Raw genomic sequence first — 21931 nt, 5'->3', positions numbered from 1 at the left:
CACATGTTAGATATCTATTGAAGGGACATGAATGTGACAAGTAATTGGGGACAAAAGATTTTTTTCCGTATTTTTGACCTCATTAATTCTTACTACATTCTTTTCTTTTTTGAAGGAAGTAGTACTGACGATATTGTCTTAGTTGTTTCGGACACAAGAAGAAGTTTGCATGAAGTTGATTCCTTCCATTTTGATCAACCTTACACTTTTAACGAGATCAAAAAAGCAATGCATCAATTCTTTCGTGATAAGATATCTAGTCTTGATAGTTTCAATGCGTACTTTTAACAAAATAAAAAAAAATGGTCCACATCAAGTATAGATTTCGTTAATGCTGTTTTGGATTGTCTTAACAATAATGTGGCCTTCTCTACTACAAACACTATTTTGCTTGTTCTTATTCTTAAAATACAACATTCTAGTACTCTTAAAAACTTTAGGCCCTTTAGTTACACTACTATATACAAATTCATTTCTAAGGATCCTGGATAAGCTTATTTCACCTTTTCAAAGTGTCTATGCTATCAATTATAGAAGAGCTAACAAAAGGGGCTTATTTCACCTTTTCAAAGTGTCTATGCTATCAATTATAGAAGAGCTAACAAAAGGGGGTGGCTTGCCCTTAAGTTATACATGGCTAGTTGATATGTATGCCATTCACTTTCGTCCCAAATTTATCTATTGTAACAATTAAAGTACCATCCAAATTACTCACAACTCAATTTTTCATAAATGCACTAAGCATATTAATATAGATTGTTATTTTACTCGTCACTATTTAAAGTTACTTTTTGATTTTTCATAGGCAAACTCTCATTTATTCTTGTTGCAGTATCATGAATTTGAAAGAGTTAAATAATTAATTATAGTTATTTTAGTCTTTTAAGTTAATAGTCTATAAGGCTTAGCTATTATTTGTATAATTTACTTTCCTGACTTTGCAATTGAATAGAACTCCAGCCACTCTATTTTTCTCCATCTCTTTGTTCTTTGTTATTCTCAACTAATTATCAGTTCTAAACTTGTAAGTGTTGATGTCTTTCTTTTTCAAATTATGTTCCACTCGAGGATTACAATAAAATAATCTACCTGTATACAATTATGACATATCAAATATACAAAAGGGCTAAAGAATTTGTAGGCAGTGAGAGAAAAACCCAAAAAATCTCACTGTCTAAACTTGTTTGAGATTCTCCATGCTGCTGATCATCTTAATGATTATTTTTTTCATCTACTGTGTTGTCTCTGGCATAGGAACCATCCATGGCATGTAAAAGCTCTTGAGGGGTATCTGATTCTGTTTAAGGCTATTCCTCATCTTGGACATGGCGAGGGGAGTTAGTTTCCATGCAAACATTGCGAAAGTCATTGATTTCGTCTGCCTCTTCATCACTATATTCACTTCCAAATGACTTGAGATAAGCCTCGGTGTCTTCTTCTTCCTAAAAAATAGAATTATAAAGAATCAGATGAGGCAATGGTTTGGTACAAAAGACGAAAAAAGAGAAGATCAAGCTCAAGGCAGACCTCTGATTGTTCATCGTCGTCATCCTCACTTGTGTCTTCTTCATCAACATTTTCACTTCCAAATGCTTTGAGATAAGCCTCATCTCCTTCTTCCTAGGAAACAGAACAAACAAGGGTTCAATTTTTTTTGGATCATCAAGTAAACAAGCAAAAAGGAACACCTTCAAAATAAACACAAGACCTCTGCATCCTCATCTTCCTCATCTGTAGAATAAGCAGAATCTAATTCATCATACAATGCTTCATCTCCCTGATCCTTGATCTTGTCCATTTGTTCCTGCCAACCATGATAAAGAGATGGATTAAGATTACCTAATCGTCGTATGGGAGCTACAGCTAGCTCCTTCTGCAATTTTGGAAAAGCTCATCTTGTAGTAACGCTAGGTGAAATGAAAAAGATACATACAAGTTCAGACTTGAGTCTGTCAGCTGTATTCTGCATTGCCGATATATGTTTCAGAAGAGCCTGTTCAACATGAGAAATATGAGTTGGGGAACTTTGTTTTCACAATCAAACCACCATATGAGCATTTGAATATTATTTATGTAAGAACTTTTGGAGATACCTCTTGTCGCTGAATCTCAATTGAACGTGCCAAAGCCTTCCTCTTCGTTAAAAGATTCTTTGGCCTTAACAAGGAAGGGCGTTGATAGTCCTTTCCTCGGAATACAATTATAGCAAATTTCTTTTTGTTGATTCTGTCTACTGAAACCAAGACACCTCCACTCTCAGCTTCAAGTGATAATGCAACTTTTTTAACTTGTTCAAAACTTCTAGCATTGACCACTATCTTAACCAACTCCCTGTACTTCCAATGCAAATGCATGTTCTCCACAGTACCATCAAAAACTCCACGCCTACCTGGAATAAGAAATCAATCTCACATGATTTGTAGTGCAAAAGAAAATATTATATAGAATGTAGAGTAATGATATGTACACTTAAAATTTGCACTCAAACATTATCTACATGGACTGATAGTTATTTTGACAAATCACATTTATCTAAGATAGAATCATGGAAATCAATGTTATATAAAAAAATGACAATGACGTGCTACTGTTTGTAATGTTTGGGTGCGTATTTTGGATGCACATATCATTACACTAAGGTGGTGTTTGGTTGGAGGTAATGAAATGGAATGGAAACGAAACAATTTTTATTCCATTTCTTTGTTTGATAGCATTGTAAAGTATTGGAATGTCATTCCAATAGAAAGACTTTCCATCATTTTAGTAAAATGAGTTTTCCATTTTGAAATGAAAGAAAAGACCAATTAGAAAAAAGTTAATAATGTTTTTATACATTTTAAAAATTTGATTCCATTTTATTATTATTCTTATTCTCGTTCCTATTTCTATGTTTTCATTCCTTCCAACCAAACATCACTTAAATTTTGTGTTTACCGCTATTGTTGCAATAGGCAAGCTAAAATATAGAATAAGCTAAAAGTATAGCTAAAGATATGAAAAAGGTTTAAGAAGATGCATGCATCAGATGAGCCAAAGTAGCTCCAAATAATAGCTCATGAAACTAATGTATGAGTAACGTTAATGTGTGAGATAAAACAGAAAAAAGTAGGATTTTGATAAGGTATTTTAAAAGATAGAGTAGAGAAGCTGATGGGACTGTTCTTACCAAGAAGTAAAAATGCTTTCATCCTCAATCCAAGCTTACGAAACATGAACCTCTCCTCATCAGTTATGCTATCTGGATCTGCCTGCTGATTTGATGGTTTCAAAAACTCCTCTACCTTAGACAACGCTCGCTCAGCTTTCATTACTTTTCTTTCAGCCTGGAAGAAAATACACAATTCAATAAAACTTTCTAGCAGACATCACAATATTAGCTCCTGGCCCCTAAACTGGATTTCTGTGCATAAATAGAAAGATATGAATTTTTAAATTATGATGATATCAATGAAGGAGAAAAATGAGAACCGAAGGCGAAAAAAAAATCACACCAAAATAATGTGATGTCTTTGAATGTATTCTCAAATTAGTCTTAATAGGTCAATTAGAAATAGTCTAATATAAACTTCAAGGAACTTACATAAGCAAGCTTCTTTTCGAGCTTTCTAACCAAAGTAGCATGCCTCATAATTGCTGCCTTTCGCATCACTTTCTCCTTGTGATTATTATCCAATGTCTTACCCCATTTAGCATCTGCATCTAATGTTTCTCCAAGAGTACCAGCAGTCCCAGATTGTTCGGCTATTACAAATTGTGGTGTGATTATGGCTGAGGCTCTCAAACGAGCTTGCTCCTCCTCCTCTTGCATGGACTTTGCCAATCTCTCCCTTTCCAGTAAGGTTTCAGTGACTTCCTTAGTCAAAAAGTTTTTCCCTCTGTAGAAGACCAAGAAGTCCTTGTTTCGGGATAGAAGCATGCCCCCTGTTAATGTCTGTATACAATAGCCATCATTTTGTCATTATGGAACAGAACTGTGATAATATAATAATGACTAAGTTAACACTACCAAAATGTATATATCACTGCCACTTAAGAAACACACATCATGCAAGAACTGCTTGAATAAAGATGGTCATTGTCTGTATCCAATAACTTGCTGCATGTTAAGAAACTAAACACACTACTTTTAATTCTAGTTTGAAGCTAAAAACACTATTGTGCTTCATGGTGCATCTCAACAGAAAAGTAGCTGTCACAAAATTTGTGCAGCTTATATTACCTTGAGTTCTTCAGCCATTCTCTCACTAGTAGTCAGTTGTACACCACGTTTGAGTGCAATCTTTGCAATAGAACTTGTTTCCCATAGTTTAACCATGGCCATAGCTAAACCTTGGAGCTGCCTGCCTCTACCTACAAAGAGATTTTGTTACGAATGAAATAAGTAAATTCATGAACAATAATGAGTTTAGTAACTAAACAAAATGCATACCTAAAGCAAAATGAGGTGGAAGAACCCTAGCAAGCCTTCTTAAAGATGTCGCCTCGTTTAGACCAAGAGAACGTCGTACCCCATAAGGAAGTATTCGATAGGGTGGTTCATAATTAGGAACCATTCCTGGGAGCATATCTGCATCCACAGGTAATGGACCATCTCCAGTCCAATCTGTATATCTAGGACCCAGGCTATCCAAAACTCTTTCTATTTCATCTTCATACCTAACTTCTGAAAACTTTTTTGTATCAATCTTCTGCTCGGAAGTTGATTTTGAATTCTCATTGGATGTATCCACATTACTTTCTGAATCAACTTTTTCTATGGATGTATCCACATTTCTATCCGATACAAGTTTCTCTATGGATGTATCTACAGTAATACCTGAAGCAAGTTTGGCTAGATTTCGGGTAGATTTATCACTAAGACTTTTTGTAGAAGATGTTTCAGTATTATTATATGTCCTTTTCTTTAGTTGCAATAAAGGGACCTCGTAGCTCACACCTCTATACAAAGCAAGAGATGTACCAGATCTCCAGACCACCAATCCACCAGTTTTTCGCTGAGCATAGTATCAAAGGCAGAAAACTTAGTTAATAAAATTAATAATAATAGAAAACAACAGCAAAAAAGAGAACAGCTATTGGTAATGGCCATTGTTAGAAGAGAAAGATAAGGAATATTTATGCATAAACTTGTAAGCTTAAATTCAAAAGAAGCAAGCAAACCTCTAATATCTCATGCATTCTCTTCATATTAAGTGCAGGTGGTCCTTCAATTTTCAATCTCACAATCTCTGATGTCTTCCATCTCTCATGAATCATGTCCACAACCGCTTGAGTTACGCCGGTTCCTCCAATCCTAGTCTTGTGTTTCTTCTCGAATGTCAAATTCCTTAACCTCCTCAACTCGGATTCAGGAAGAGTAAGTTGTGCAAGTGAAGTCCTATGGTTTCTTCTCCTCATCAAACTGCCTTCTTGGCCATCTTTCCCCTTAGGTTTCTCCCAAGGAAACCTCACCTCACCCTCACCATCACCTCCAAACACCTGCTTTTCTATTCCAAATGGGGAATTCTCTGAAAACCCACCTCTTGAATTTGGCAACATTCCTTCCTCAACATAAAATATATCCTCTACAGACCCTTTCTCAATCACTCTGTCTATTTTCTCTTCCTTATTCTCACTCCCAGCATCCATGTACCCAAATTTCTTCAATTTCTCCACAATCTTCTCCATTGTACTACCACCCCCACCATCATTACCACCATTACTACTAGCTCTTTTAACTAAACCTGAACTCGGCTGATTTCCAGTCTCACTATCCCGATAATCCAATACGGCCCTAGGCTGTTTTGGAGGATTGTGTTGGTCATGTTTGCTCCATTTATCAATCCAATTACTAGAAGATAAGTTTTTATCAGGTTTATACCGAGTATCAGTCTGGTTCCTACTCACAAAAGTGGATTTTCTACCTGGGTTTTCTTCTGGGGCTGAGCTAGATTTTACAATGTATTGGGTAGCATAGATATGGTGTTTTGTCAGTGTTATTGAAGAACCGTACCTGAAGAAACGAATTTGAGTGGCATGGAACTTGGAGAAGGAGCTTTGGAATGAGTCGAAGAAAGTGGCTGGGTAGAATTGACGAGTGGGTGCTACTAGAGCCATCAGAAATAAATAAATAAATGGTTCATGAGATTAAGATGTTGAAAATTGATCGGACCCAGATGAGCAAAACGATGAAAGTTTGAGACTTTTCTGAGGTTTTAGCGGTTCAACAGCTACAATAAGGAAATGGAAATATCCTTGTTATTTTGCTGGGAAATAATAAGAAATAGCCTCTTCTGTTTCTGTTATCCATGTAGTGTAAGAGTGTTTTTTTTGGTCATTTCTAAAGGCCTGTTTGGATAAGCCACATATTGTGCTATGTGATTTTTTTTTTACTTATGAATAAATTGTGGCTAAACCTCAAATACTTCACCAAATAATTGTTTTTATCAAACCGCCTAAACTTATGTTAATGTTAACGGTTTAATTTTTCATCTAATTTTTTCTATTTGACTGGTTCACATAATTTAATTATTTATCTATTATAAAAATTATTTTAAATTAGAAAAATATATAGTTAAATTTTAAATGAATTAAAATAAAAATTGAAAAGAAAAGCCCTAATTTTCTCACGTATTCTCCAATTCCTCTTTCATAACCACAACCAATAAACATTACCAAATCACCATTACCATACCACAAATATAAAGAAAAAAAAAATCAAAACATCACAAATCTGATAAAACCAAAACAAACCCAGAAAATATTCAAAAACAAACCTATAGTTTAAGATGCTCACAGATACATCAACAATTAAATTGTTAAAAAAATAAAAAAGAGAAAAGAGAGAATGGGACATGAGTAGAGATAGAAATTGAACGGGGGAAATGTAATTCTCACCTCTATTCCCGCTACCTATTTATGACCCCATCCCCGTCTAACAACCAGCAAATTCGGGATAGGAGAATACTCATCGGTTATGGAGAACTCATCGAGTATCCATTAAGACAAAATAGAAAGAAAAAAATTAAATAATTGAAAAAACTTTTAAATTTTTAATACATCAATATTCTCAAAAATATTTATTATGCCTTCATAATCTATAGAAAATAAAAACAAATCTGCCTCAAAGTTAAAGAAAAAAAAACAGCATAACCTAATAAAAGATAAAAAATAAATTTGTCTCAAAGTTTGAAAAGAAAAAAAAAATCATAACCCAAGCATAATATCATAGTCTCATACCTCTCAATTCTCCCAACAAATTAAAAAGTAAACAAAGATAAAACTAAGAAACGAGAAGAAAATATTTTCACACTTGTAATCCACAATAATCACCACTTTAAGCATATGATATAAAATTTTGATTATCAATGATAAATATATACTATATATACGTTAAGAATAAAAATGAAATTATATAATGATATATATATACTATATATACGTTAAGAATAAAAATGAAACTATATATATCAGGGTTGGATATGGTGCGGATAGTATTATCTCCATTCTCGTCCCATCCCCAGTTTGGGTATTGAAATTGTCCCACACCATCGTCACATTAACCACCAAGACAGGGATTCCCACCCCCATTAGGGGTGGGTCCTTGCAGTTACCCATCCCTGCGGTCATGGGTGGACCCATATGTAGGCGAGGCGGGACATTCAACCCCCCTAAAAAAAGTTGGGAAAAAATGTATATGCAATTTAGTTAGTTACAACATATATTTGTAATAAAAAATAATATTTATAAACATAATATTAGCTTTAGTATAATGGTTAAACAACATTACATGTAGGGTAGAGGTTAATGGTTCGATTCCCATAAAGAGTGTTATTTTACTTTTGCCCCTTTTGCCCATGCCTTACAAAAAAAAAAAAATTGCACCCCCTCACTTTAAATCTAGGGTTCGCCACTGCCCTGTTGGGTTTTATGCCCTAAATAAAACTCATTTCAATATAATCAGATTTACTTATTAATATAGATCAGAAATAACATTTAATGTTGCATGGTTCACATGATTTATTTCATGATTATATGTACATAATGTATAAATTCATCTGAAACCCTTTTCACATACTTGATCCTGTTTATTGTGCCGTCAACACTTTGGAAAGTAAACATGACCATGTGAATAAAGTTTCCTAGATTTATCAAACACATGATTTTACTGATATGATAATCTACAACAGAGTTTACTTGCATTTGGAGAAATGCTATGTTCTTTCCAGAGCATTGGTTAAAGTAAAGCTCAGGTTGGATGCATGGAGTATGCATCGGAAGGGACCGATATTGAACTTTGACTTAGATTTATTAAACTTACCGTAATATCTATTCAAGTCAATATCGCCTAGTTGATCCTAGATCAAATGATCTTAATCCTGTTATGATTAGGCTCAATCTCAAAAGGCTATTCGTGTTCTTTGATTTGTTAGTTAAGCCTACTTTTAGGTCAGAGTGATACGTACATTTTGGGAACACGGTAGTGCAATTGAGTGGGAGCGCTAGCATAAACATGGAATCTATAGCTTCTATCTGGCGAATAGTAAGCAAAGGATGATCTCCTTCGAGCTTGACCAAACGAACATAAATGGTGGAGTACTCATTTCACATAAGCTGAAATATCATTTATACGGGGTCAAGTGTTTTAAGGAATAAATACATTGTAGGGTGTAACGGTAATTTAATCCCTTTACAGTGTAGATCATTCATATAGAGGATCATTGATCACATTAGGATTATAACAATGGATAACTAATGATGTGTCTATATGGTGGAACATATAGAGCATTCTATATACTGAGAGTGCAATTCTAAGTTCTATGCGTGGATTCAACGAAGAATTAATAAGTTAGTGAATTTTAGTGTTAAATTCTTGATCTACTTATTGGAAGCTCGGTTATATAGACCCATGGTCCCCCCACTAGTTGAGATAATATTGCTTGTAAGACTCATATAATTGGTTTTGATTAATCAATTATAATTCTCAAATTAGACTATGTCTATTTGTGAATTTTTCACTAAGTAAGGGCGAAATTGTAAAGAAAGAGTTTTAGGGGCATATTTGTTAATTATGATACTTTGTATGGTTCAATTAATAAATATGATAAATGAAAATATCATTTAATAATTATTTATAGTTATTAAATAGTTAGAATTGGCATTTAAATGGTTGAATTAGAAAATTGGCGTTTTTGAGAAAATCAGATGCAGAAAAGGTAAAACTGCAAAATTACAAAAAGTGAGGCCCAAATCCACTAAGCATGGCCAGCCACTTTTGTAGGCAATTTAAACTGATATTTTCATTATTTTAATGCCAAATAATTCAAACCTAACCCTAGTGGAATGCTATAAATAGATAGTGAAGGCTTCAGGAAAATTACACTTAAATTTTCTATTTTTCCTTCAGAGAAAAACCTGAGCCTTCTCTCTCCCTATCTTTGGTTGAACCCACTCTCTCTCTCTTCCTCATTGAGATTTCGAAATACTTAGTGTATGAGTAGTGCCCTCACACAGCAAGTGATACCTCAATCATAGTGAGGAAGATCGTGAAGAAAGACTTTCAACAAGAAGGAGTTTCAGCATCAAAGATTCAGAGAAAGAGATCCAGGTTCAGATATTGATAATGCTCTGCTACAGAAAGGAATCAAGGGCTATATATCTGAACGGAAGGAGTCATTTAATTTCGCTGCACCCAATGTAAGGTTTCCTAAACTTTATATGTGTTTATTTCATCGTTTTAGAAAGTTCATATTTAGGGTGTTAATAAACATACTTGTGAGTAGATCTAAGATCCTGATAAAATAATTTCCAACAACTGGCCTCAGAGCCATGGTAATTGATTTACTTGCAAGAAATTTGGACTTTAAAACGATTGTTTGTTTGTTTTTGGATGGTATCATGTTGTATTGAGTGTTATTTGATGATTGATTGATGTTTGTAAATTTTCGTGAAAAATAATTGCGATTCTGTTTCTGGAATTATTTTTATTGGATATTATGGAAAAAATTAAGCAAGTTACTTTTTTACAGAACTCAATTTCGATTTAATTTGAATTAGTTATGATTTTTTGAAGATTCGAAAAAATCGGAGCTGTGCTGAAATTTTCCTGCGATCGCGAAAACTGTCCGTACAGCTCACAATTTTTTTCGTTTTTCTTCGTTTTTTCATGCTTTTTCATGGAATTAACTTTCGATTTTTTGTGTAGTTCTATATTTATACTATTACTATTCCTAATTCAATTCTAATTATCATTTTGAATTAATTTAATATTTTTTAAATTTAATTCAAGATATTAGTGTAATTTGAATTTAAAAATAGTTAGTATCTATCTTTTTGCTTAATTATCTATCTTATTTTTAAATTTGATTATATCTTATCTTATTTTTAAATTTAAGGTCAGATTTTAAATTTTTTAAATTAAATCCTTTTTTAAATAATTTGACCTTATTTAAATTTAAAATAAGATAACTATAATCATGTAATTTTAAATAGATATAAGATATTTTGCTAACTTTTAAATTTTGTTATTTTATTTATTTAAATTACATTTAAAATCTAAAAAAGATATTCATTTATCTTTTCTAATTTTTTATTTAATTTTTATTTATAAAATAACATTTAAATTTAAAAAGTAGTTAGCAAATTTTGAAATGATATTTAGGTTGGTTGAAACTTAATTTTTCAAAATTATAGATTTAATTTTAAATTTAAATTTTTTTTAAATTTTCGAATTTTTTTTTTATTTTAATTTTTCAAAAATAAATATTTTATTTATTTAATTAATTATTTAATTTAAAATTAAATAAATCCTACATCCAACTATCCAGCTAACCTTGTTGCAGGAGTATGTGTTTTAGCTTGTTTGTAAGTTTTCAAAACCTATTATTACTTGATTGCAAATAGCCATGGTTACTTTTTGCCAGATCTAATAATCTGATGGCTTCCTTGGTCAAGTTAATAATTTGTAACAGGTATATTTACAATCTTCTTTCATCTGTGTATGACCTAGCAACATGATAGGACCCATCCAAAGTGTGCCTGTGTGAGCCTATGTGTTTAATTTTATTATAGATGCATATATGTTGCTGTTGCTAAAATAAATTATCATAGTTCTTGATAGAATTTATTTAGGCCCATTTAGTTTTTGGGCCTATTCAATTAATAACAGTTGTTCTTATTAAGGTTAAATTCCTCTCTTTTGGGCCTTGTGTGAGAGTTGGGAGCCATAGTAGTGGGTACGACATACTGAACCCAGCACCCCCTCACATGAACCACTCAATTGTGAAGGCCCATTTGCCTGATTTGAATAACTGTACTAGGTTAATTAAACTAGTTTAACCTAATAAAATTGATTAGCAACATAATTAATTTCATTTATTTTGAAATTAATTTCAGAAAATTATAGTTTAAAGAATTTTTTATTCTAAGCTAAACTATATGTATTTTCTTGTATTTAATTAAATATAGAATTATAACCATCTAGATTCATTCTGGAGCTTAATTTAAATTTTTCATTAAATATTCCTATTTAAGTTGATATTTAGTTATCTTCAACTAACCAACTTAAATCTGAATATCTTTTGGATTTAAAATTTCAAAATTAAGTTTAGGAATTTTAGGCATTGGTTATTAAGATTCTTTAGATATTTTTTAAGTTAATATCTTTTCGAATATTAACTTAAAATGGAATATTTTAGATATTTTTTAAGTTAATATCTTTTCGAATATTAACTTAAAATGGAATATTTTCAAATTAAGTGGTTGCAACTTAATTTTTGATATTTAATTAAATTTAAATTTGAAAAATATTTAGGTTCTAGATTTTTTCTAATACAACCTAAATTAGATATTTTTTCAAATTTTGTGGAAAAGATACTTAGTCAAATAAGATATTTTCTAGATAGTTATTTCTAGACTACTTATTATTTCTAATATTTAAAAGGAAAATATTATACATTGTGACTTAATTATTTATATAATTAATTTTGGTACAATTTATTTTAAGTATATTTTTCCTAGTATTAAACTAGAGATTAATAATTAAGCCTTCTCTATACTTAATTATTTATTTCTTGAATTTAATTAACTTGAAAATTAAATATCTAAGTTGGTTCTCATCATCATACTTAAATATTTCTTTTACATGACACTTAATTAAATAGAAAATTATTTTTAGTTGAAATTTATTTTTTCAACTAAATTTAAATAATTTTCAAAATATATATTTTTTCTTTATTTTGTTAATCAAATTTCGAAATTGCGTTTCTTAAATGCTGGAATTTCGAATTTTATTTGAAAAATAGATTAAAGTTGTAAATTATTTATTTTAATTTTGGACCAACTTAAATCAATGATTTTTTTATTTAATGATTAATTAAAATAAATGAAGTAAAATATATTTTTCTTTATTTTATTAATCAATTTTCGAAATTGCATTTTATAATGCAAGATGATTTTGAATCTATCTTGAAAAATAGATTAATTTGTAAATTAATTATTTATTTTAATTAATTCTTAGATCAACTTAAATCAATGATTTTTTCATTTATTGATTAATTTAAAATAAATTGAATTAAAGTATATTATTAAAAATTGAATTAATTAGTCAAAGGAAAATCTAGATAGATGATATTTTTGCTTGAAGTATTTTTCTAGTGTATTTAATTAAATAGAAAATTAATATTTAAGTTGATTTTCATCATCATACTTAAATATTTGAAATTTTTCTTATATATTTAATTAAATAGGAAAATTATATTTTTTTGTTGTAAATTAATTTTATTAATTAATTTTGGGCCAACATTAAATTAGAATAATTTTTCCAAGATTAATTTTTTATTTTAACATGCATTTTCGAAAATTGTGTCCTAGAATACTTTAATTTTTCGAAATGCAATATATATTTATAGAAAATTAAATTTGAGTTGTAAATTAATTTAAATTAATTTTGTAACAACTTAAATTGAATATTTTTCTAAATATTTATTGGAAATTATTACTAAGATGGAAATAATTCATGTTATTTTCATATCCATCTAAGTAAAATTTATAAATATTAAATTAAAATTTATATTTAGAATTTTTCATTCTAAATTGGAAATTTTAAATAAATACATATTTAAAATAAATAAATTAAATAAAGAGAATCAAAGAAAATACAACTCACTTTAAATAATGAGCTTGATTATTATTAAGATATTCGATCTCCATTGTTGGTCTTACAAAAGTTAAATATTTTCAATATAACCTCGAGACGCTAGACTTCGTCCCCCTATGGATGGTTATTCGTTGAACGCATTTAACACCGTAAGATTTCATTTGATAAGTGTTTTGTGAGTTTTCGTCTCTATTTAGACTCTCCCCTACGGTGACTACTTAGAGATAAACTCGTAAAACATGAAACAATGGTGGAAGCTCATAAAATAAGAATAACCTTGACTCTCGCCTACCGGGACAACGTTGGATTCTTATTTTGATCGAATAAAAGGTTGCTAGAATGGTTTCTATTTTAGAAGAGCTGACAACTCTATTCAATAAATGATACTTTGACTCTCGCCTACCGGGACACTGTATCAGTTTGTTGAAAACCTTGGAAATTATTTAGGATTGTATGTTTTAGTATTTTCACTAGTCATTCCTACTTGCTATATGTTTATAATTTCTGAATTGTGTATGAATTTATATTGAACCATGTTATTTTCTGTTATTAAGTTGTAGTTTAATTTCGAATTTTCATTGTTGGTCTAACATGTTTGTTTTTCTAATGAGATAAATCCCTAATGGATTTTCACCATTAGACATACATAATAGTGTAAGATCTCGAAAGATAAATATTGTATATGCAACATCTAGCTGTTCATCAATTGATGACACCTTAGACTATTATTTTTACAATATGAAACAAGAAGATTACATAAATAAGATTACTTTGTCTTTCGCTAATCGAAGCATCGTTGGATTCTTATTTATAAACGAAATTATCCTAATTCCTCTTAGCTTATTCATTTCGAATTAGCTCAATAATATATCATTGGATGAATGGTCTATAAATCATTTCATGTCATTATATTTTCTCTTAAGAAATTAAATGACGCATATGATTATAATCCCAAAATTCTATTCCCAATTGATATAAATCCTCAATCTTAGAAATCTCCTACTTGTATGGGCAAATCTGACTTAGAGTTTGTATTAGTAGTGCTGGTCCAAGATAGAATTACTCATTATATTTGGTATAAATTTAAGTTTTTGACTTTAATTTTAGATTCCAAATAGAAATTTTCTTATATTTCTAATTCCAGAATACAATACAGTTACACTTTCTCAAGTGTTTAATATCCATCTTCTATTAATGGATTAAAACTGTATGGAATATGAGTTAGGTATTCTGTGACCAGGATCCACTTGCAGTATTCTAAGAACTCTTTGATGTAACTAAACCTATGTCATCAATAGACACTACCACATTTTTTTAATCTATGGCATTTGTATCTTGTTCATAGTGGATTTGACAAGATCAATCTCTGCAAAGAGTTAATATGCCTATATCCACTGAAAGTAGTTCATCTCATTCGCAGATGGATGTACATTCAGGGGTGGATATGAGTTTTTCGTTGTATTCTTAAAACGATAACTCTAGATTATACCTTTTAGCAAAGAAATTTGAAATGTTTGAAAAATTTCATTAATTTCTAGCAACGGTTAAAACCATTAAAGTAAGTGGTTAAAGATCTTGCGAACTGATAGGGGTGGAGAAATAGTTAGTAGATATGCAGTTCAAAGATCATTAAATTGATTTTTGAATTATATCCAAACTTACCTCCCCAGAAATTTCGAGTTGCATATTGATGATTAGTTACTAGTCGTTGCCTAAATCCTTCTATGGTAATACAATTTTAGAATGATGTAATGGTTGGGTACTTAATGTAAATCATTACTAGATTCATGGATGACCTAATCAAAATCTTAAGAAAAGCTAGAACTGTTAACCATGGTTTGTTAGCTATTCTAAGTGATTAGGGGTGGACCATCCCATTGTCAATAGATAAGAAAGTGTTTGTTCAAACAAATACTACTTTTCTAAGATAATGACTAAGTCTGAAAAACAAGTAGCAAATAAAGGAGATATTTAATTCTTGATTCCAAAAGTGTTCTATCATCTAACATATGATGATCTCACTGCCTCTGTTGTCTTGTCACAACCGAAGAGATCAATACCATTTAGTTTTCTTCGACATAATTCACGGTACCTTGTCGTAGTGGGAGAGTTTCTAAGAACTCACCTTCTTATGACTTGGGAGACACTAGTGATTAAAATCCATTGTAAGTTTAAACAAGTAATAGATTGTCAAGATAAGAAACTAAGAAGAAAGCCAATAGAACTATGGTTTAATCCATTCACATGGAGTAACCTAAAGTTTTCTATTACAAGGACATAAAATGAAATTTTTGTTTATAAGTCTATTCAATGGACTTAACAAAACTTCCTGTTCCTAGTATTATAGGTTTGAGTTTATCTAAACCTATGGCTTGTGGTATACCTGGTAATTACTTACTCTAATGCAAGCAACTTACTTTAGTAAGATGCTGAAGCATTTTCTTTCTAATGGCAATCTATAGAAGCTTCACAACTTCTTAGGCATAGATTTTATCTAAGGAAAAGTCTCAACTATTCCAGAAAAGATAAAGCCATGAAAGAATTTCTTATATCAACAGTGAGAGGTCTTAGATATGCTTTTGTATGCCTTAGACCAGACACCTGCTGTTGAGTGGGAATAATGAGTAGGTATCAGATTAATCCAGGAGAAGAACATTGGAAGACAATCAAGTAAATCTTAAGATTAAGAAGAGGAACTATATGTTAGTCTATAAGGGTGTGTTTAAAACTCTTAGACTACACCATATCAGATTTCGAAATTTGCCTTTGTGCTAGAAAATCTTTCTGATAAGATGGTGATTACGCTGGGGGTGGAATAGTGATTTTGGAGAAGTGTAAAAACCTATCTGAAGTCTCTAGGTCTACCAGAGAGAGACTGAATGTTAAAGCTCCAGGAAAGGTACTTATTCAGTCTAAGGAAAGTTCTATACATTTTTGGCATCATTCCAAATTGCCTTAAACTACTAGTGTTAATTTCCTGATTAACCAAAAGTAGTTGCCAAAAGTATAGAATCCAGTATCCCAAGAGAGTAGACATATAGAGAGGAATTTCACATTATCAATGATTTTGTGATTAAAGGAAGAGTAATGGTGGAGAAAAGGTTGTGGTTAATTCAACCTTTCAGATCCTATTATGAGGAGTTTACTACTACTACACTTGATTTGTATATCGAGGTGTTAAGATTATTTGAAACACACTTTTTGTTTTATATTAGTGCAAGTGGGAGTTTGTTGGGTTTTATGTCCTAAATAAAACTCATTTCAATATAATCAGATTTACTTATTAATATAGATCAGAAATAACATTTAATGTTGCATGGTTCACATGATTTATTTCATGATTATATGTACATAATGTATAAATTCATCTGAAACCCTTTTCACATACTTGATCCTGTTTATTGTGCCGTCAACACATTGGAAAGTAAACATGACCATGTGAATGAAGTTTCCTAGATTTATCAGACACAGGGTTTTACTGATATGATAATCTACAACAGAGTTTACTTGCATTTGGAGAAATGCTATGTTCTTTCCAGAGCATTGGTTAAAGTAAAGCTCAAGTTGGATGCATGGAGTATGCATCGGAAGGGACCGATATTGAACTTTGACTTAGATTTATTAAACTTACCGTAATATCTATTCAAGTCAATATCGCCTAGTTGATCCTAGATCAAATGATCTTAATCCTGTTATGATTAGGCTCAATCTCAAAAGGCTATTCGTGTTCTTTGATTTGTTAGTTAAGCCTACTTTTAGGTCAGGGTGATACGTACATTTTGGGAACACGGTAGTGCAATTGAGTGGGAGCGCTAGCATAAACATGAAATCTATAACTTCTATCTGGCGAATAGTAAGCAAAGGATGATCTCCTTCGAGCTTGACCAAACGAACATAAATGGTGGAGTACTCATTTCACATAAGCTGAAATATCATTTATACGGGGTCAAGTGTTTTAAGGAATAAATACATTGTAGGGTGTAACGGTAATTTAATCCCTTTACAGTGTAGATCATTCATATAGAGGATCATTGATCACATTAGGATTATAACAATGGATAACTAATGATGTGTCTATATGGTGGAACATATAGAGCATTCTATATACTGAGAGTGCAATTCTAAGTTCTATGCGTGGATTCAACGAAGAATTAATAAGTTAGTGAATTTTAGTGCTAAATTCTTGATCTACTTATTGGAAGCTCGGTTATATAGACCCATGGTCCCCCCACTAGTTGAGATAATATTGCTTGTAAGACTCATATAATTGGTTTTGATTAATCAATTATAATTCTCAAATTAGACTATGTCTATTTGTGAATTTTTCACTAAGTAAGGGCGAAATTGTAAAGAAAGAGTTTTAGGGGCATATTTGTTAATTATGATACTTTGTATGGTTCAATTAATAAATATGATAAATGACAATATCATTTAATAATTATTTATAGTTATTAAATAGTTAGAATTGGCATTTAAATGGTTGAATTAGAAAATTAGCGTTTTTGAGAAAATCAGATGCAGAAAAGGTAAAACTGCAAAATTACAAAAAGTGAGGCCCAAATCCACTAAGCATGGCCAGCCACTTTTTTAGGCAATTTAAACTGATATTTTTATTATTTTAATGCCAAATAATTCAAACCTAACTCTAGTGGAATGCTATAAATAGATAGTGAAGGCTTCAGGAAAATTACACTTAAATTTTCTATTTTTCCTTCAGAGAAAAACCTGAGCCTTCTCTCTCCCTATCTTTGGCTGAACCCACTCTCTCTCTCTTCCTCATTGAGATTTCGAAATACTTAGTGTATGAGTAGTGCCCACATACAGCAAGTGATACCTCAATCACAGTGAGGAAGATCGTGAAGAAAGACTTTCAGCAAGAAGGAGTTTCAGCATCAAAGATTCAGAGAAAGAGATCCAAGTTCAGATATTGATAATGCTCTGCTACAGAAAGGAATCAAGGGCTAGATATCTGAACGGAAGGAGTCATTTAATTCCGCTGCACCCAATGTAAGGTTTCTTAAACTTTATATGTGTTTATTTCATCGTTTTAGAAAGTTCATATTTAGGGTGTTAATAAACATACTTGTGAGTAGATCTAAGATCCTGGTAAAATAATTTCCAACATGCCCGCGGTATAAATTTCTATCTCTAAACATGAGAGAGGAAGGAAGACCCCAAATCGTCCAGCATACCTACCCAAATCTTCGGGGACACTGTATACTTGAATTGAATCCTCCAAGAAGACAACATTTGAAGGCGTAATTCGCCTCTTGGTGGTTTTGGGACCTCTTAGTTCCTTCGTGACATATATATATATTTATATATATATAGAGAGAGAGATCACTCGGAGTTCATGTGAGAATGGGACAGAGAGCAGTAGCCTTCTGGGTTCGTGCAGAGGAATGGTTGTCTGGTCATCTGGGTTTCTTTGGAGTCGTGCAAGAGAGGAGGAACAAGGGAAAGAGAAGGTGGTCATATGGGTTTTGCTGGGGGTGGCATGGGTGAGTGAGAGGAGAAAGAGGTATAAGAAACTATTGACGACGACCATGGTCGAAGCAGACGAGAGACAAGGAGAAGAAAAGAGAAAAGGAAGTTTTTTTTTAGGGAAATTAGGGTTTTCTTTAGACTGGGAGAAGGAGTAAATTAGGTTTTGTTTTTCTCGTTGCTTTATTTTAATTCATTTATTTATACATTTAAAATTTAATTTTTTTTTCCAAAATTTTATAATTTTTTTAATTTAAAATGATTTTTCAAATAATATTTATAATATGTGTTGACCTTAGATTTTGCTAACCGATAGACATGTCGTATTTATCACTGATGATAGTATGTGCAGGGCCGGCCCTAGGCATAGGCGGGCTAGGCCCGTGCCTAGGGCCCACACTTTTCGGGGTCCAAAATAAAAAATAAAAAAAATTATTAAGTTTTTATTTAAGTAAAATTAAGTGTATTATAAACAACAAATATTTATAGCTTAGTTGGTTGAGGTGAAAGCCATAATATTCAAGGTCATGGGTTCAAATCCCATAACACTCTTTTTTTGATATTTTTTTTAATGTATTTTTGAGGGCCCCAAAATTTATTTCGTCTTGGGCCCATATATTTTCAGGGTCGGCCCTGAGTATGTGTACACAATAAGAATAAGAAAGTAAAAAATACACAATATTTTTATAGAAGTTCGGCCCCCTTAGTTAAAGAGTAGTGATTTATTTCCCTTTTTGATTGTACTAATACCAGGGATAATAGCACTCAGATCACAAGGGTTTGGTTGTATTTACAACACTATGTTATATAGCTTATTTACAACACTATGTTATAGCTTATTTACAACGGGAAATTTGAAATTGTATGCATAATAGGGACTAAAATTGGTCCACTAATTTAAAACTATATAAAATTTGTAAAATGGGATAATTTTTATTAAAACCTAATTTTGCCCCCTCATTCTAAACTCTCTCTCTCTCTCTCTCTCTCTCTCTCTGTCTCTCTCTCTCTCTCTCTCTGTCTTTCGAATTCCCACCACCCACGGACCGAATCCATTCTCCCGCCACTTGACCGATGAACCCACCACCCCACGGACCGAACCCATCCCCCACAGCGCTCCCCCACCGACCCACGACGCACCCACGATGCACCCCAACCAAATCGGACACAATGTCAAAGATGAGTTCGTGTTTCGTTTTTTAGAATCTCAAATTTGGGCAAGGTCCGATATAGGTTCGATGAGGTCCAATGGGGTTAATGAATCTGTAAGTTTGTGAGGTAGGAGACGTATGTCTGATGGGGGTCCAATGGGTGGTCTGATGGGTCTGATTGTGTCCGATAGGGAGTCCAATTGTAGAAATAGAAGTGATGTAAATGGTGGTATTTTAAAAATATCATAAAAATTATCGTATCCTATAAATATTAGTTAGTATGAGTTTAGAGAAAAATTGTAAACACATATACATTATACAACATACAAAATCAAATTTCCCTTTACAACACTATGTTGTATGCTTGGGGAAGCAAATCTCCTTAAAAAAAAAAGTTTTAAAGCAGCTTAAAAAAAATAAAATAATCGGGGCTGGTTCACTAACGATAAATAAAGAGAAGAGACTCCCGAGTCTGCCTCTTCTCTCTCTCTCTATCTGAAAAACCTAAAACTCTTTTGTCCCTCACCGCCGGATCCGGCTCAGGCTCCGGCTTTTCTCGCGGTCGAGTCTTATTCTGCATTTTCTTTCTCGTTGTCTTGCGCCATCCCCCCTCACTGTAAGTTTTTTTTTTTCCTTCTCTTCTGTTTTAATTATGGCTTATTTTGTATATCCATTGTCTTGATGGGATGGACATTTTGGTTTTGTCGAACGTGTATGGATGGCAATGGCTCTGTGATTTAATGAAGTTTCATGGAATTGATTATTGCTTTGCTGGAACAATTTTTTCTTCTTTCTTTCGTACTTATTTCATTAAAATACATGGAGTATTGCTCCTTAAATAAATTGTTGAAACTACTGTAAAGTTCACTGAGAAAATCACTACTTTCATTCGCTTGCTTTTAAATCTTAGAAACGAATGAATGCTATGATTTTCAGTATGTGTGCATGAGTCTTTGATTCAGTCATTTTGCATGTACATGAATTTCTTCCATTTTGGGCCTCCAACCTTAGACAATGTCAATTTTTTGTGACTTCTGGTTTGGGCATTGAGTCCCCCCTCCCCCCCTTTTTTTTTTCTTTCTATTCGATGAGTAGCTTTTTCTTCCCTAAATCCCAGTGTTGACAGGTGCTAAAAGTAAGAAAAATGTTTCTGAAAGTCCAGTTGCCATGGAATGTTGTAATCCCTGCTGAGAATTTGGATACCAAAGGATTGGTGCTTCAAAAGTCCATTATCGTCCGTTTGCTTGATGAGTTTGCTACTAAGAAAGCAACCAAAGATCTTGGATACCTTCTTGCTGTGACAACTCTAGACCACATAGGAGAAGGGAAAGTAAGGCAACACTCTGGGGATGTGCTTTTCCCTGTACGGTTCAGTTGTATCAGTTTCAAGATTTTCAGGGGAGAGATAGTGGAGGGTGTTGTACACAAGGTGCTCAAGCATGGAGTTTTCTTGAAATGTGGTCCCATTGAGAATGCTTATCTCTCTTCTCTTAAGATGCCCGGTTACACCTATACTGTTGGGGAAAATCCAGTCTTCCACAGTGACAAGCAGCCCACAATTGAGAAAAATGTGGTGGTTCGGGTCATTGTTATAGGGACCAAGTGGCTTGAAGCTGAAAGGGAATTTCAAGCTTTGGTCAGTGTGGATGGTGATTATCTCGGCCCCCTTGACAAGGAGTCTTGAAGATTCCTTTTATCTTATTATGTATATAAACTGTTACATGTTGCAGCTAATTCCTGTAGTACTACTCCTTAACAAGTTTAACTGTAAGATTTTATATAGCATGCAATATTTTTGTGGATCGTGACTGTTTGCATATTTTAATTCTTGCTTGCGTCTGTTTCTGTCTTTTAGTTAAGTTGTGGTAAATTTGAAGTTGAACACTTTCTTGCTGTCATAGTTCTGTAGTTGAGGCCTTAGAATGGGAAAGGATTATATATTTGACAAACCTTACAAGCCATTTGAGCAGTGTGTCTGTTCATTACGTTCTTTGTTGTTTGAGTGTCTTGAGACCAAAATAGTGCAATTTTTTTTTCTTTTTTTTCTAAATTGCAATTTAGGTGATGATCAAGCTTGAAATTGGTTACTCAACAAGCTACTTTTCTTACCAATAGAATTAGAGCTGTTCTTGGTTGTTTGATAGTACTTTACATTGACAAT

At 32.2% G+C, this 21931-nt stretch overlaps 2 protein-coding genes across 3 annotated transcripts; one reads left to right on the top strand and one right to left on the bottom strand.

The window, feature by feature from the left end:
• Positions 1 to 982: 982 nt before the first annotated feature.
• Positions 983 to 6351, bottom strand: LOC115722331 (CRM-domain containing factor CFM3A, chloroplastic/mitochondrial). The gene is made up of 10 exons (XM_030651522.2): positions 5161 to 6351; positions 4430 to 4994; positions 4220 to 4350; positions 3581 to 3931; positions 3167 to 3323; positions 2094 to 2389; positions 1934 to 1993; positions 1709 to 1804; positions 1528 to 1620; positions 983 to 1442 (listed from the first exon to the last, which is right to left on the bottom strand). Exons 1-10 carry the CDS (start codon positions 6094 to 6096, stop codon positions 1308 to 1310), a joined length of 2820 nt encoding a protein of 939 aa, XP_030507382.2. The 5' UTR covers positions 6097 to 6351; the 3' UTR covers positions 983 to 1307.
• Positions 6352 to 20113: 13762 nt separating this feature from the next.
• LOC115724072 (DNA-directed RNA polymerase V subunit 7) lies at positions 20114 to 21580 on the top strand. 2 transcript variants are annotated; one of them, XM_030653527.2, is made up of 2 exons: positions 20114 to 20386; positions 20897 to 21580. In XM_030653527.2, the coding sequence occupies exon 2, from the start codon at positions 20915 to 20917 to the stop codon at positions 21452 to 21454; it is 540 nt and encodes a 179-aa protein (XP_030509387.1). In that variant the 5' UTR covers positions 20114 to 20386; positions 20897 to 20914; the 3' UTR covers positions 21455 to 21580. The 2 variants fall into 2 exon arrangements, with proteins under 2 accessions (XP_030509387.1, XP_030509388.1); XM_030653528.2 differs by having other exon boundaries at positions 20175 to 20386; positions 20888 to 21580.
• The last annotated feature ends 351 nt before the right edge of the window (positions 21581 to 21931 follow it).

The sequence above is a fragment of the Cannabis sativa genome, chromosome 9, assembly GCF_029168945.1.
Source record: "Cannabis sativa cultivar Pink pepper isolate KNU-18-1 chromosome 9, ASM2916894v1, whole genome shotgun sequence".
NCBI lineage: Eukaryota > Viridiplantae > Streptophyta > Magnoliopsida > Rosales > Cannabaceae > Cannabis > Cannabis sativa.
Note: the sequence above shows the minus strand (reverse complement) of the source record. Positions and strands in the feature narration are given on the sequence as shown.

What these genes read in the sequence shown, in the direction of transcription:
- LOC115722331 (XM_030651522.2), bottom strand. Translation starts at nt 6,096, where the DNA reads ATGGCTCTAGTAGCACCCACTCGTCAATTCTACCCAGCCACTTTCTTC. An exon ending in GAATGGCTGAAGAACTCAAG is followed by an intron (nt 3,932 to 4,219) that starts GTAATATAAGCT and finishes TATTGTATACAG; the next exon opens with ACATTAACAGGGGGCATGCT. An exon ending in TTGAGATTCAGCGACAAGAG is followed by an intron (nt 1,994 to 2,093) that starts GTATCTCCAAAA and finishes CATGTTGAACAG; the next exon opens with GCTCTTCTGAAACATATATC.
- LOC115724072 (XM_030653527.2), top strand. Translation starts at nt 20,915, where the DNA reads ATGTTTCTGAAAGTCCAGTTGCCATGGAATGTTGTAATCCCTGCTGAG.